Here is a 16,961-nt window from a genome sequence, read left to right as displayed (position 1 = left end):
GCCATTTCTGCTGTTTCTAGATTTATTGCTGTTAATACACCAGTCTGCTGCTTAATGCAGCCATATATCTCTGTGTTATTTACAATGTGTGTCAAGGCTCATGCTGTGGTCAGTGAGCACTATGTTTCAGATTTCCATCACTAGAACCTCTGGCACACACAGCAGGTTCCTGTCAGCCTCTACTTATGTACACATCAAACTTCCTGTCAAAGCTGTTGATACATTTCTGCAATTCCATATAGTAAAAGACATTTATGCTTTCTTACTTTGTTCTCTCCCTCAAACTTCCCTTTTATCAATACTGAAAAAATGTAATTGATACTATTTCATATACTCCAATTAACATTCAGCAGAAAGTCAACATTTGCAGAGTGACAATGTTTGCTTTACAATAATTTTCTTTACCCAAACACACAGCACTCAAACCAAAAGCTACATAAGATGGCTTCTGGGATACAATGAGCAGCACTAGAGCTGACAAAGTCTTGTGTTTTTAATATCAGCAGGTTTGCCTATTTTCAAAAACATTTGCAATAAGTAAGCTTAAGGACATATAAAGCAAAGATACTTACCTCTAGCAGGTATTCTCAGAGAACTGCAGGCTGATTATTCTTACAACTGAGTAGACGATCTGCGTCGGCTCAGGAATCGTCATCATGTACAGCAAAATGAAAAAGTTTGCTAGAGCCTTCTGGCGCACGTGACGTGTCTTCCTGCCCCTCATGCGACCACGCTCCTCAAGTCCAAAAGCATAAAGAAATAAAACAACTCCAAGGAGAGGTGGACGGGGTTTTCAGAATAATCAGTCTGCTGTCCTCAGAGAATACCTGCTACAGGTAAGCATCTTCGCTTTCTTCGAGGACAAGCAGGCTGTATTATACTTACAACTGGGGTATCCCTAGCATCCAGGCTCATCCAAAACAACAAAGGTTGCTCAATTGGAGCTTGCAACGGCGAGGGCATAAAATAGACTAACCTGAAACGATATACAACTAACTGAGAGTGCAGCCTGGAACAGAATAAAATGGGCCTAGGAGGGTGGAGTTGGATTCTAAACCTCAGATTCTGCAGCACTGACTGCCCAATCCGACTGCCGCAATGGGTATCCTGTTCAAGATAGTAATGTGAGGTGAACGTGTGGACAGAAGACCACGTTGCAACTTTGCAAATCTCTTCAATGGAGGCTGACTTTAATTGAGCCACTGACGCAGCCATGGCTCTGACATTATGAGCCGTGACATGGCCCTCCAAAGTCAGCCCAGCTTGGGCGTAAGTGAAGGATATGCAATCTGCTAGCCAATTGCAACTAGTGCGTTTCCTGATGGCGACTCCCCTCCTGTTGGGATCAAAAGCAACAAACAACTGGGCGGACTGTCTGAAGGGCTTCGTCCTAAAAGGCCAATGCTCTCTTGCATTCCAAGATTTCAATCTGATGAAAGCTCCTTTTGAGCTCAGAAGCTTAGCTGAGATCAGGTGGCAGAGCCGGTGGTGGGAGGCGGGGCTGGTGGTTGGGAGGCGAGGATATTGCTGGGCAGACTTATACGGTCTGTTCCAGAGCCGGTGGTTGGGAGGCAGGGATAGTGCAGGGCAGACTTATACGGTCTGTGCCCTGAAAATGACAGATACAAATAAAGGTAAGGTATACACAAAAAGTAGCACATATGAGTTTATCTTGTTGGGCAGACTGGATGGACCATGCAGGTCTTTTTCTGCCGTCATCTACTATGTTACTATGTAAGATGTGCAAGCTGCTTTCGCCAGGGTGGGCATGAGGATGGGGAAAGAATGTTGGCAAGACAATCGACTGGTTCAGATGGAACTCCGACACCACCTTTGGCAGGAACTTAGGATGTATGCGGAGGACTACTCTGTTGTGATGAAACTTAGTATAAGATGCATCCACTACTAAGGCCTGAAGCTCACTGACCCTATGAGCTGAAGTAACCGCCACCAAGAAAACGACCTTCCAGGTCAAGTACTTCAGATGGCAGGAATTCAGTGGCTCAAAAGAAGCTTTCATCAGCTGGGTGAGAATGATGTTGAGATCCCATAACACTGGAGAAGGTTTGACAGGGGGCTTTGACAAAAACAAACCTTTCATGAAACAAACTAAAGACTGTCCAGAGATAAGCTTACCGTCTACACGCTGATGATAAGCACTAATTGCACTAAGGTGAACCCTTACGGAGTTGATCTTGAGACAAGACTCTGATAAGTGTAGATAAGTAAGACTAGGGAAACACCCTCTGAAAGACCCAAGGAAGCGAATTCTAGGCTCTCAACATCCAGGCTGTGAAAACCAGAGACTGAAGGTTGGGATGTAGAAGCGACCCCTCGTTCTGAGTGATGAGGGCTGTAAAACACTCCAATCTCCATGGGTCTTCGGAGGACAACTCCAGAAGAAGAGGGAAACAAATCTGACGTGGCCAAAAGGGCACAATTAGAATCATGGTTCCGCGGTCTTGCCTGAGCTTCAGCAAAGTCTTCCCTACTAGAGGTATGGGAGGATACGCATAGCCAATCGTTTTCCTGAATCATGGGAAGAAGGGTGCCCAGGGAAACCATTCTGAACTTTTTTCAGACTAGGAATTTGTTCAGGGCCCTTAGGTCTAGCATGGGATGCATCCCCCCTGTTTTCTTTTGCACAAGGAAGTACCTGGAATAGAATCTCAGCCCTTCTTCCCTTGGTGGAATGGGTTCGACCGCATTGGCCTTTAGAAGGGCAGAGAGTTCCTCTGCCAAGTACCTGCCTGTGCTGGGAGCTATATGAATGAGCTGCCAGTGGACAATTTGGAGGTTTGGCTTCCAGATTGATGGTGTATCCTAACCAGACTATTTGAAGAACCCACCGGTCGGAGATAATGATAGGCCACCTTTTCTGAAAAAAACATTAACCTCCCTCCAACCGGCAAGTCGTCCGGCATGGACATTTTTAGTGTGGCTATGCTTTCCTGGAGCCAGTCAAAAGCCTGTCCCTTGGTTTTGCTGGGGAGCAGCAAGGGCCTTAGGTGCACGCTGTTGACGAGAACGAGTGCGCTGGGGCTGAGCCTGACTAGGCTGTTGGGACGCCAGAGTGTACCTACGCCTAGCATAGAAAAAGGGAGCACTCCGTGCCCCCCAAAAAAACATCCTAGTTGAGGCTGTAGCAGAAGGCACCCAGAGGGAGAGAGAAGCTACAGTACCATTGTGCTCCTTGATCTGGTCAACCGGATCTTCCACCTTCTCTCTGAAAAGGTTATCCCCTCAGCAAGGTACATCCACCATCCTCTTGCTGCACTGAATGATCCAGGTCAGAGACACGCAGCCATGGAAGTCTGCGCATCGCTATACCCTGAACAGTGATTCTGGATGCCACATGAAAAGTATCATAAGTGCCCCTGGCCAGGAATTTACGATATGCCTTCTGCTGCCTGACCACCTGGCGAAAAGGCTCGGCCTGCTCCGGAGGGAGGGCATCGACCAAGGTAGACAACTGTCTCACCGAGTTCCGCAAGTGAACTCTCGTGAAAAGCTGGTAAGATTGGATACGGGCAGTGAGCATAGCGGCCTGATATGCCTTACTCCCAAAAGAGTCCAAGGTCCTAGCTTCTCTGCCTGGGGGCGCCGAGGCATAGTCCCTAGTACTCTCGGCTCTTTTGAGGGCAAAGTCCACCACCTTGGAATTGTGTGGTAACTGAGACATCAACCGTGGTTCACCGTGGATCCAATACTAGGAATCAGTCTTCTTCGGGATCACAGGAGCAGACAGATGGAACAACCAGTTTCGCATAAGGACTTTCTTGAGTACCAAGTGCAAAGGCGCTGTCACAGCCTCCTTAGATGGGGAGGGATAATCCAGGACCTCAAGCATCTCAGCCGTGGGCTCATCCTCCACCTCCATAGGGAATGGAATAGCAGTAGCCATTTCCCGGACAAAGGATGTAAAAGGGAGGCTCTCAGGAGGAGACAGCCGCCTTTAAGGTGGAGGGGAAGGTTCAGAGGGAATCCCAAGACTCATTGGAAAAGTATCTGGGATCTTCCTCCGACTCCCACGAACGCTCCTCTTCAGTATCGGAAAGCACTTTCCTAAGAAAACTCCGAGACTGAGCCTGCCTCGACGCCAAGGATCAACGTCCTCGATGGCGATGTCGAGAAGCCGACGCCCAAACAGACTGCAGCGAAGCTTCCTCCACCAACGTCGAAGGGGAGTCGACCTGGGTGGCAGCCAACCGCACCGAGGACGGGGACCTCAACGCAGGCGAAGGGCCAGATGCCGCTGCAGCACGCGGTGCGGAAGGCACACGCACCACCAACACCAAAGCAGACTGGTGCAGCAGTCCTTCCAGAAGCTCTGGAAGCAGGGCCCGGATGCGCTCGTTGAGAGCCGCCATCGGAGAAGGCTGCGGGATCGGTGGAGCAACCGAAGGCAGAATATGCTGAGGTTCAGGAGCAGGTACCAGGCTGCCAAGAGGCCGACGGCATCGGCACCTCCTGTATAGAGGGGGAGCGGTAATCTCAGCACAGACGCTTCTCAGGTGCCGAATCCTTCGACACCCCGGAGCTCCCGGCACTGTGTGTCGAAGGAGATCGGTGACGGTGCTTCTTCGCCTTCGCTCAATGCACGTCACCGAGGCTCCTCAGTACCGACGAGGACGACATGGAATCCTCACGTCTCCTCGGGGTTGGGTCCGACGATGGTCGGTCCCCGGGGGCCTGTATAGCAGGAGGCATTGAGACAGTTGGAGACCCACTTGACACCTCACTGCTCCCAGCGAGACTGGGTCTCTCAGCAGCCATTACCTCTGCTCCTGACATCAATGCTTCCCTCGATGTCAACGTCGCTGACCTCGGTACCGATGTTAATGCCGACGTCGAAGGACTAGACCGAGCCCCAAAACGTTTCTCGCGTTGGGCTTCTTGAGCTACTTGGGTCCACTTCTTCATACGAAGACACAGAGCACAAGAAGCTGGGCTGTGGTCGGCTCAAAGCACTGAATACACCAGGAATGGGTATCAGTAGCTGAGATGGTCCAGTTGCACCAAGTACAACGTTTGAAGCCGCTGGGTGTCTGATGACATGGAAGGAAAAACAGCTCCAGCGAAAAAGACTCGATTGTGCCAATAAAAAAGGGCACAAAAAGGAGAAACCCAATCGTACAGCCTAAAGCCAGCCGTGTCAAAAAGGAAAGGAAACTTTAAAATGGGGGAAAAAGACTAAGGATCAACTAAAAACATGAAAAGTTTTTGTTTTTTTTTTAAAGAAAAACAGGAAAAAAAAATCACTCTCAGAACAAAACTCTTTCCCGAGCCAGTACAAGGAGCACAGAAGGAACCTGCCACACCTCTTCGCAGAAAAAAAAAGTAACTGAGGTAAACGCTTGGGCGGCGGGAAATCAGTCCGCGAATGCGCTGCATGTGCGCCAGAACACTCTAGCAGAATTTTTGTTTTTGAAATGGCAAAATGTTGGTTTCCAGGCTCACGCGGACGTCGACCCATGTGTGAGAATAATGCAGCCTGCTTATCCTCGGAGAAGGGTTTTTTTTTTTTTTTTACAAATTGAAAAAAAGTAAAAAGGAAGGTGAAAAAGCCGAAACAGGCACCAAAAAAAAAAAAAAAGGCTCTTCCTGGGTGAACAAGGAGCAACCGCTGAACCTGCCACTCCTGACGCGGAAAAAGAAGAACTGAGGAGCGCCAGAAGGCTCTAGCAAACCTTTTCATTTTGCTATGCATTATACCGATTCCTGGGCCGACGCGGATCGTCGACCCAGTTGTGAGCATAATACAGCCTGCTTTGTCCTTGGCGAAAGGTGATTAATAAATCCTAATAAATATAAACATACGCATAACCAACATCTAGAGTTATGAATGTGGACTAATGCCATTAATGAGCATCACTTTACTACAGGTCCCATTTTATGCAATGAGACCTAATTTTCTAACCCTAAAAAGCTTTGAGCATGTCTCTGCATGCATAGTATTTCCCATGCTGCCACGTTGTACAGGTTTATCACAGTTCTATAGGTAACTTGCATTTAAATACAAACCCAAGAGAAGGTAAGAGGGCTATATCTGGACTTTTGTCCTATTGTCCAAGGAGAACTGTTGCTACAGGTAAATAGTTTGGATTTCTCTGAGGACAAGCAAGATAAAATTACTTTAAAATTGGGATTCTTTAGTTACATGATGTTCCCTTTAAAAGAAAATAGGGACCCCCCCCCCCCCCCCCAAGATTTCCAATGTGCAAACAACATAGGCCTTTTCAGTTATTGTCATTTAATTAATTACATTTTACAATGAAGCCAAAGGTAACCTGGAAGTTATTTTTTAAAAAAAAGGTCTCAGAGGAAATTAAGTTGGACTTTAAACCTCTAAACGATTCCACTGAGCAGACTATCCAAACCTACTGCCTTGCCAGGAACCCCTTTCTAAGCAATAATGAGATGTGAACACAGAGACCAAAGTCCATACCGCAGCTCTGCCAATCCCCTGTATGAAAGCTACTAGCGCCAAGATGGCTTTTATGTTTTGAGACTTGATATGATCATCTGACCTCAGGTCTACTCACACATAAGTAAATGAGATGTAGTTTGTAAGATAATTAGACTATTTCATAATAATAATCCCAGGCTTATATCAAACAAAAAAGCTGGATGGATTGTCAAAGGGCTTTAGCTGATTTTATTTATTAACATTATTTACTGCTTAATACAGTCAAGGTTTTAGAGAGGTTTACAATAAAACCAAAATACAGTACAAATATTGGTACAGTATAGACAAATCATATCAAAGAATGTAGACAAAAATGCTATATAATTCAATCATTATTCAACCCATAACTTCTCACATAGCCAAGTTTTCAATGCCTTACAAAACAAATAACTAGGAATATCACTTAATTCAACCAGCAATTAATTTCATAATAATAGTCTGATCCAAAGAGAGGACCAACTCTTTTGCAAAGCAGGTCTTCCATCCTGGGTACAAGGATCCTGGGGGAACATATTGACAAGACAACTGACTGAAGTGAAAACCAGACGTCACCTTAGGCAGAAATATTGAATGCATATGCCGGACCATCTTATTGTTCAGGGCTTGACAAATCAAAGGACAGGAAAACTATTCCTAAAGGTAGCCAAAATTTATAATGGAGGACTTCTGGACTGATTGTTGAGACTACAGCAAAGAAAATAGACATAGCAAAGTAAATTCTCAAGTAAAGACATAATTTTTCCTTATCTCCAACAGATCACTCCACTTGTGGGATGTAGCAAAGCAGTTCCCAAAATAGAGAAGGAGTAAATATGCACAGGCAAAAAGGCATATAGCTCTAGGCATAGGGAACCCAAATTTATAAGCCAAGTAGAGAGCATAAGAAAGAAATATATGGCAAAAAATACAAAACATTGGAACCGGAAAGAGGCCAACGCAAAGGCCACCATTAAAAAGAACATAGTATCAGGAACACTCAAATGTATAACTCAGGAAGATCAGAGAAGAGAAAACCATCAGAGGTCAACTGTATGACGTTTAAAAGAGCTCAAGGCTGACTCCAGAGGATAGCTAAAGAAGAAAGCCAAAGAAAGCAGCTTTAGTTCGAGATGTAGAGGTCATGAGAAATGCAAGGTAAAGGGATAAAGCTGTGGACTGCACTGTATTAATCAGTTTAAGTTGAAAACTAGAAGTCTCCTCTGCATGTCAGATACATGCCAAAGTAGAAAGTCAGCTGTACTTGAAAGCTACAGAAATCAGTTGCATTTCTAACAAGCAGAGGTGAAATGCAGCAGCAGCAGCTGTACAGCTCAACTGAATTGGAAAAGGTGCCAAAGACAGTTGTGTGAGGAAACTGTAGTGCTCACTTAAATTTGAGATCTAGAGATAAGCTGCATTATGAACCTCTAATTGCAGGTAATGTCACTGCTACAAAGAAAAGCACCACTGAGTCTATGAAGAAAAGATTTTGCTAATGCCTTGAGGGCAAAAGTTGACTCAGAAGGAATCCACACAGATAGGTTACAATGAAAAAGAAAAAAACTCCAGAGCAAAAGGAAGCTGCCTATCAAAAATGACTGTAATGTAATGTGTAAATGCATATGAAGAAATCTCAGCTGCTATCTTCAAATATATATATATATATATATATATACACATCACTCACTCTGTTTATTTATTTTTCTGGCCTATAACAGGGTTAAAGGTAGCCAAAGCCAAAAGAATGAACATCCAGCTGGATTAGATGATGATGTGTAGTTAAAACCGCTAGGATAAGTCACTTGCATCTGTGAATTAAAACTTCAGCTGAAAATAAGAGAATAAAATATTTCCTGCAGCAGAGAGGTAAAGCTTGGCCATGTCAGAGAGGACAAGGTGAGCTGAGAAGAGAGGTCAAAGCAGAGGCTGATAAACTCAGCTTAATCTTAGAAAAGTTCAACTGAGACCAAATGGTTAAAGCTCAGGGAGAGCATGAAATTAAGGTAAGGCCAGCCCATGCAGTCAAAGAGCATAGAGTAGGAGGTTGGATAAAGCTATGTGGTGAAACTGTAAAGTTAACCCAACTAGAGAACTCAAAGGCATTGAGCATCTGGAAAAGCCAGGTATGGTGGTCATCTGGGGAGTCAAACTGAAAAGCTGTAAATCAGTTCTCTTGCATATGTGCCACATCCAGCCAGGTTGTATAAAACTTTTCCAGCTAGCTGTATTATCCTAGTGCCCCTATCAACTACAATACACAGGCAAGCAAACAGGCAAGGCTCAACTGAGCTACTTTGCTGATTTCCTTTGTGTTTGAAAAGATTTAAATTGGGTTATAAGAATGTTCTTTAACAACTCCCAACAATCATTTTGTGGTCAGATATTGTGGATGTATTCAGATGTAACGAAGAATATATAGAGGACAGGAACAGATGTTTTCTGGATATGAGAGAAGATACAGCAGCATTGGGAGCAACATTTTTATTGGCTTATCCATGTAAATGTATTGCTTGATATTTAGGGGTGAAATATGTGTTTTTTTGAACCAGAACATCTTAAAAATTAGATTGTGAGCCCTCTAGGGACAGAGAAAGTACCTGCATATAATGTGTACAGCGCTGCATACGTCTAGTAGCACAATAGAAATAATTAGTAGAAGCAGTAGTAGTAAAACTTTCGTTGACCTGAGAAAGTTATCTGGTTATAATCTGCGGAACAATCCAGGTCTATCCTTTTCTAAGTAATGTTTTTCTTTGAATGATCTCCTAAGATACTGGGCCACTCTCCCTCATTGATAGTGGTTTAACGAGGGGTAAATATGTGTGTTGTATTTACACTAAAGTTTTTCTTTGTAATTTTTCTTTGCATAACATTTCTCTGTGTTTCTGTAACAAGTGGATACGTGTAAATTATAATATAAATGCATTTAAAAATTTTATAAAAAATTACATTTCAATTGAAAACTAGAAATCAAGTTAGGAACTGCACAGTTAGTCCATCATCCATCCGCTTGGAGTCAAAGAAATACTTAGGAACTATGATCACACGGTACCCTTATGGGATGAATCACAAAGAACTAACCCTCAACTGGGCTGATCTGTTGACATGGAAGAGTTTTCTTACTGGTTGCCATGTGTATTGCCAAGTAATATCTGTTGCTGTGGGCAGGGTCAGATTAAAGCTTTGCACATTCTTTGTATTCACATTTAGGTGGGAGCTGTGACATGTGCTTAGGACTCAGGCCATTCGGATTGCCACTGTATGGCTTTTTTCAGATGTCAGCAGAATTTTACATTAATGGTCAGTATACACTCGCCAAAGTAAAGGAAAGTCCCTTTTGTAAAGCACACCTATGACCCATCAACCACTGCAGCTATGTGATAAAGGTTGTCTCACTGGTCCAAATTGTGCCTTGCATTGAAAGGGAGTGGCAGCTGGCAACTGAACACCTGAGAAACTGGAGCACAAAGGCAAGAGGGCTGATGAACAGGTCACATATAAGCTCGTGCCCAAAACAAAACACTTTCAGAGTCAATGCCAAGGAACCCAGAAGTTGTAAGTAGTCCCAGACTGAGAACCCAAAGCTCACACAATTTGCACTTCTGGGTCTGGAGTTTGGCTATGCGTTCCTCCAGAGGAATACTCTCATCCCCACCCCCTCAGTCATGTCAAACCAGACTCCCAGATATTCCAGGAACTGGGTGGGAAGAAGATAACTCAATTTACCACCTAGCCCAGACTTTCCAGGAGTCAAATGAACTGAGAAGTGGCAACCCTGGAATCTGCAGTCAAATCAGCCCAGATTAACCACTTGTCCAGATAAGGAGGACCCGAAAGTCCTGGCCATATAAGTGAGCCACTACTACCTCCCATCACCTTGGAGAAGGTGCAGAATGCCATGGCCAATACAAATGGTAGGACCCAAATCTGGAAGTGGCATACCACCACACAAAAACAGAGGCACCGCTTCTGATGCTCCACGATGGGAATGTGTAGGTACGCCTTCATGAGGTCAAGAGATCAGCTCATCTGTTCTAACCAAGGCGATCATGAAGCAAAGGATCTCCATCCAAAAATGTGAACTGAGAAACATGTGTTCACTCCTTTGAGGTCCAGAATAGGCTGAAAGGACCCTCTTGTCTCTGGGACCACAAAATAAATAGTAACATAGTAACATAGTAGATGACGGCAGAAAAAGACCTGCATGGTCCATCCAGTCTGCCCAAGACAAACTCATATGTGTATACCTTACCTTGAATTTGTACCTGTCCTTTTCAGGGCACAGACCATATAAGTCTGCCCAGCAGTATTTCCCGCCTCCCAACCACCACCCCCGCCTCCCATCACCGGCTCTGGTACAGACCGTATAAGTCTGCCCTCCCCTATCCTCGCCTCCCAACCACCACCCCCTCTTCCCCCCACCTGCTCCGCCACCCAATTTCAGCTAAGCTTCTGAGGATCCATTCCTTCTGCACAGGATTCCTCTATGCATATCCCACGCATGTTTGAACTCCGTTACCGTTTTCATCTCCACCACCTCCCGCGGCCTGTAGTTTCCAGCTTCTTCCCTATCCCCACTTTTGTGAAGAGGGACCACCTCCGCCGTTCTCCAATCCCTCGGAACCTCTCCTGTTTCCAAGGATTTATTAAACAAGTCTTTAAGAGGACCCGCCAGAACCTCTCTGAGCTCCCTCAGTATTCTGGGGTGGATCCCGTCCGGCCCCATGGCTTTGTCCACCTTTAGCTTTCCAAGTTGTTGATACACACTCTCTTCTGTGAACGGCGCTCTATCCACCTCATTCTCAGGTGTACTTTTGCCAGTCCCTCTCGGTCCTTCCCCAGGGTTTTCTTCAGTGAAAACAGAACAAAAGTATCTATTTAGCAAATTGGCTTTTTCTTCATCATTTTCTACATAGCGTTTTGTTGTATCTTTTAGTCTCACAATTCCCTTTATAGTCTTTCTCCTGTCACTAATATACCTGTAGAAGTTTTTGTCTCCCCTCCTTAAATAGAGTATCACCCTGAATCCTATTCCACTGCCAAGACTAACTCCACCTCTCCCAGCTCCAGAAGATTCTGCAAGATAAGAGCAACAGCCTGCCGCTTTACCTCCAAGCCACAAGGAGAAATTATGAAGGCATTGGGAATGGGGTGGGCGTAACCTCTTTTGACCACTTCCAGGACCCACTTATCCGAGGTGATTAAGGCCCATGTGTGGCGAAGAGACCAGCCTGCCTCCTACAGAAACACTGAAGTGCCCAGTGTACCCTCAACTGGGTAGGCTTGGGCCCTCCAACATTGCTAGAGGATCCTGAGCCCCATGATCTTTTGAGGCCTCAAAAGGAATCCACCTTAAGAGACCTACTGGTGCCTAAGGCAGGAGCCACCAGGTGCCTGTCTGTGGCCACTGGGAACTCTGCAGACTAAACTCTGGAAGCCAGAGAGGCCAGATTTCTCCAATACCCTTGACCAATTTCTCCAGATCTTCCCCCAAATAGCAGCTGCCTCTGAAAGAGTAGCTAACTGAGGAGTTTCTTGGAAGACAACCACGGAAACTCACGACAATGGACACCTTAGAATAGGAAGAAACTTACACAAAGTCATAAGACAATCAGTTAGGAAGGCCATGCCAAACTCCAACAATACTCTATCCTCTGCCTTAGACACTCTTGCACCTTTGATGACCCGCCCTGTAAGGCGTACAAAACCCCAACCTTGGCTGACTTCTAATATCCGCTATCTACGTTCCTGTACCCGCTCCGCCGAACGCCTCTGGCGGAAATCTCGGGCCCTTGCTGATTTCTTACACTTTAAGTTCATGCTGACCTCCTTCCAATCTGCTCTTTTACGTGCCAAACAGGATTATTATATCCAACTGACCAACTCTCTTGGCTCTAATCCTCGACTTCTCTTCACCACATTGAACTCTCTCCTCAAGGTGCCCCCTCCCCCAACTCCCCCTTCATTATCTCCTCAGACCCTTGCTGAATTCTTTCACAACAAGGTTCAAAAGATAAACCTTGCTTTCTCTACCTCACCAGCTCTCCCTCCACTAGTCCGTTCCCCTCTCTCTCCTTCCCCTCATTCCCTTTCCTCCTTTCCTGAAGTTACTATTGAGGAAACTACACTTCTCCTTTCTTCCTCAAAATGTACCACCTGTTCCTCTGATCCCATTCCCACCCACCTTCTTAATGCCATCTCTCCTACTCTTATTCCTTTTATCTGTCACATTCTCAACCTCTCACTTTCCACTGCGACTGTCCCTGCTTCCTTTAAACATGCTGTGGTCACACCTCTCCTTAAGAAGCCTTCACTTGACCCTACTTGTCCCTCTAATTACCGACCCATCTCCCTCCTTCCTTTTCTCTCCAAATTACTTGAGCGTGCTGTTCACCGCCGCTGCCTTGATTTTCTCTCCTCACATGCTATTCTTGACCCATTACAATCTGGTTTTCGCCCTCTCCACTCAACTGAAACTGCGCTTACTAAAGTCTCCAATGACCTATTACTGGCTAAATCCAGAGGTCAATATTCCATCCTCATTCTTCTTGATCTTTCCGCTGCTTTTGACACTGTCGATCACAGCATACTTCTCGATACCCTGTCCTCACTTGGATTCCAGGGCTCTGTCCTTTCCTGGTTCTCTTCCTACCTCTCCCTCCGCACCTTTAGTGTTCACTCTGGTGGATCCTCTTCTACTTCTATCCCTCTGCCTGTCGGTGTACCTCAGGGTTCTGTTCTTGGTCCCCTCCTCTTTTCTATCTACACTTCTTCCCTTGGTTCATTAATCTCATCCCATGGCTTTTCCTACCACCTCTATGCTGATGACTCCCAAATCTACCTTTCTACCCCTGATATCTCACCTTGCATCCAAACCAAAGTTTCAGCGTGCTTGTCTGACATTGCTGCCTGGATGTCTCAACGCCACCTGAAATTAAATATGACCAAAACCGAGCTTCTCATTTTCCCCCCCAAACCCACCTCCCCGCTCCCCCCGTTTTCTATTTCTGTTGATGGCTCTCTCATTCTCCCTGTCTCCTCAGCTCGAAACCTTGGGGTCATCTTTGACTCTTCTCTCTCCTTCTCTGCTCATATCCAGCAGACCGCCAAGACCTGTCGTTTCTTTCTTTACAACATCCGTAAAATCCGCCCCTTTCTTTCCGAGCACTCTACCAAACCCTCATCCACACCCTTGTCACCTCTCGTTTAGACTACTGCAATCTGCTTCTTGCTGGCCTCCCACTTAGTCACCTCTCCCCTCTCCAGTCGGTTCAAAACTCTGCTGCCCGTCTCATCTTCCGCCAGGGTCGCTTTACTCATACTACCCCTCTCCTCAAGACCCTTCACTGGCTCCCTATCCGTTTTCGCATCCTGTTCAAACTTCTTCTACTAACCTATAAATGTATTCACTCTGCTGCTCCCCAGTATCTCTCCACACTCGTCCTTCCCTACACCCCTTCCCGTGCACTCCGCTCCATGGATAAATCCTTCTTATCTGTTCCCTTCTCCACTACTGCCAACTCCAGACTTCGCGCCTTCTATCTCGCTGCACCCTACGCCTGGAATAAACTTCCTGAGCCCCTACGTCTTGCCCCATCCTTGGCCACCTTTAAATCTAGACTGAAAACCCACCTCTTTAACATTGCTTTTGACTCGTAACCACTTGTAACCACTCGCCTCCACCTACCCTCCTCTCTTCCTTCCCGTTCACATTAATTTGATTTGATTTGCTTACTTTATTTATTTTTTGTCTATTAGATTGTAAGCTCTTTGAGCAGGGACTGTCTTTCTTCTATGTTTGTACAGCGCTGCGTATGCCTTGTAGCGCTATAGAAATGCTAAATAGTAGTAGTAGTAGTAGCAATCCCCTCTGGAACTTTTTTTTAAATATCAGCTTTAAATGAGGTACCCTCCAATCTTCCGGTACCATACTCGATTTTAAAGATAAATTACATATTACTAATAGTTCCGCCAATTCCTTTTTCAATTCTATCAGTACTCTTGGATGAATACCATCCGGTCCAAGAGATTTGCTACTCTTCAATTTGTCAAAGTGCCCCATTACATCCTCTAGGTTTATAGAGATTTCTATCTTTTAACCAGTTTTTAATCCACAATAGGACATTACCTCCTATCCCGTAACTTTCTAATTTCCTCAGAAGTCTTTCATAAGGTACTTTGTCAAATGCTTTTTGAAAATGCAGATACACAATATCTGCCGGCTCACCTTTATCCACACGTTTATTTGTAATGGTATCAGTTTATTATTGAAATATGTAGCATTATATTTTGCTGGATCATATATAGCAATACAAAAATATATATTTGAAGATGCAACTGGCTTTCATTCCAAAGCCCTCTTCCCCCTCCCTTTGGGAACATTTAAAAGGAAGGTACTACTGCAAGGACCTCACCTCCCCCTTTCCCTCCCTCTTTAACAAAAGACTTCTCAAATAAGAGACTGCCTCAAGGCTAAATTGACTCTCTTCCTCTGATCAAAAAAGCCTGGTCAACACAACAAATATCAAAGGTATCCAGTAGAGGCAAGGAGACAGGCAGGTGGGAAAAGTGTGAAATACAGCTACTAAAAACAAAGGACACCTGCTGGCCGCCCCAGACAAATCTTATCACAGAAATTCAAGCAGGGAAAACCCTGCACTACAATAAACCATTTGTCAGCAAAATCCAGACAGCAAGTCTTGTGATGTCATAAGATATGAGACCAAGATACCACAATGCTTTACAAATGCCCAAGGGTCATGTGCAAACCAGAAAACCAAGACAGAGATTCACATGGCATGTCTTCCTGCAGCTTGCAAGAGTATAAAAGATAGAAGCTGTTCCAGACAAGCAGATGCTTCCCTTCAACTGCAACACAGATTCTTCTCTACAGATTCTCTCTTCCTGGGACCTGTAGCCCACCTGCCTGCTATGAGGACCTCTTCTGCAAACATGTGCTTACCTCATGCTGTTCATACTATGTAACAAGGACTTGTAAGTAACATAACTTTTGATCTAGACCTGCTACTTTACTTAAGCACAGATTATCTGTAAAGATCTGTAAGACCTACCTCTCGTTTGGTTTGCAATATTATTTACTTGATTTGTATATTAAATCAACCTTTTTGAAGCTAAAAATACTGTCTCTTTGTGTTCTGAGTATATGGTATCTTTTAAAGTTATACTGATAGTGCATGGACACCTTTAAACTTAGTGCCATGCTCTGAGTACATGCTTTCAAATCTTGCAATACAGAATACTGCATTTCAACAGAGATATAAACTTAATTTATTTAATTTATTGCAATATTGCAATTATCACCTTTGGTGATTGGTGGAGAAATTAATATCCTAAAACTTATAAATACAGCGCCTGCTCTTAAATTATAAACAGTAGCGAGTGCTCTAGAGCTCTTTCCCCCAAGTAAATCATTTCTTGTAACATATTCTCCCTAACCACATAACCTCCACAAATGGTGACCTACACACTCATAGCCCCAAGGGCGAAGCAAAGCTTAAAATGCTGTTCTACCCTCTTCTCTTGCAGCTCCTTGAGAGTAGAGCTCCCTTCACATGTATAGTGGTCTGTTTGGTAACTGCCGTGATGAGGGCATCAACCTTCAGGTACTTCTTGCACCTATCCACTTCCTGCAGAGCCCAGGGAAAGAGCACTCAAACAGTGTGCACAGACAATGGAGGGAGGGAGGGGATGGGGACCCCAGACCCCCTTCTGGCAGAGCTCCACAGGTTTGAGCCAAACACCTCTCCCAGTGGATGCTATCAACTGTGACTGGGGGCAGTGGAACAGCTCTCCACACTTTACCAGGACCAAGCTGGCTGCTAGGCTCAACCAAGCCGTGCCGCATCAGCCTGAGCAACCTACTATATATGCTGGAGGTAGAGAAAATACTGAAGTTTTCTAGTGAGCACCAGCATATTATAATGAGGAGGTCACTTGAAAAGATCAGTTTCTCTATCTGCATCTATTGGTAGGAGGAGATAACACCTGCTTGTTCAGGATGGTGAGGCCCATATGACAAAAAAGCATTTAAGTTGTTTTTTTTTTTTTACTTTTCACATATCTGACTAAAATAAAATTAATAAACAGACAAACGTACTTATCCCAGCCCAAGTTTTCTATGTCTTTGACAAGACAGGAATAATACTGTGGAGGTGGTGGTGCATACAGTTCTTGTCTGTTCTTCAAAGCATTTTCCTGTGAGAACAATACCACAGAAGTTATCCATTTTTACAGCCTTTATCAAAACAAGTTTACATCAAATAATTGCATAAATCATAAAATTCATCATTATAATATAAATTTATTTCTCAAATTTAAACACAACCTAGAAATGCTATAAGATTGTTTACAATAGTACATAAGAACAGAACATAATACAACACTAAAATGTAGGTAAAACAAATATCCAAGTTATTAATATCATCTGATTGACTTATCAATGTTTTTACACTCTAGTTTATTACAGGATGGAAAAATTACTTGGGATCACGGA

General features: G+C 44.5%; 1 protein-coding gene across 3 annotated transcripts in view; it reads right to left on the bottom strand.

Moving 5' to 3' along the window:
* The window catches only part of FANCL (FA complementation group L), a 294,740-nt gene that overhangs the window by 181,817 nt on the left and 95,962 nt on the right, over positions 1 to 16,961 (bottom strand). For all 3 annotated transcript variants that reach the window (XM_030196202.1, XM_030196203.1, XM_030196205.1), the window contains exon 5: positions 16,566 to 16,663. In XM_030196202.1, the coding sequence (XP_030052062.1) occupies positions 16,566 to 16,663 (98 nt within the window). The remainder of the gene's footprint in view (positions 1 to 16,565; positions 16,664 to 16,961) is intronic.

Source organism: Microcaecilia unicolor, chromosome 3 (genome assembly GCF_901765095.1).
Source record: "Microcaecilia unicolor chromosome 3, aMicUni1.1, whole genome shotgun sequence".
NCBI lineage: Eukaryota > Metazoa > Chordata > Amphibia > Gymnophiona > Siphonopidae > Microcaecilia > Microcaecilia unicolor.
Note: the sequence above shows the minus strand (reverse complement) of the source record. Positions and strands in the feature narration are given on the sequence as shown.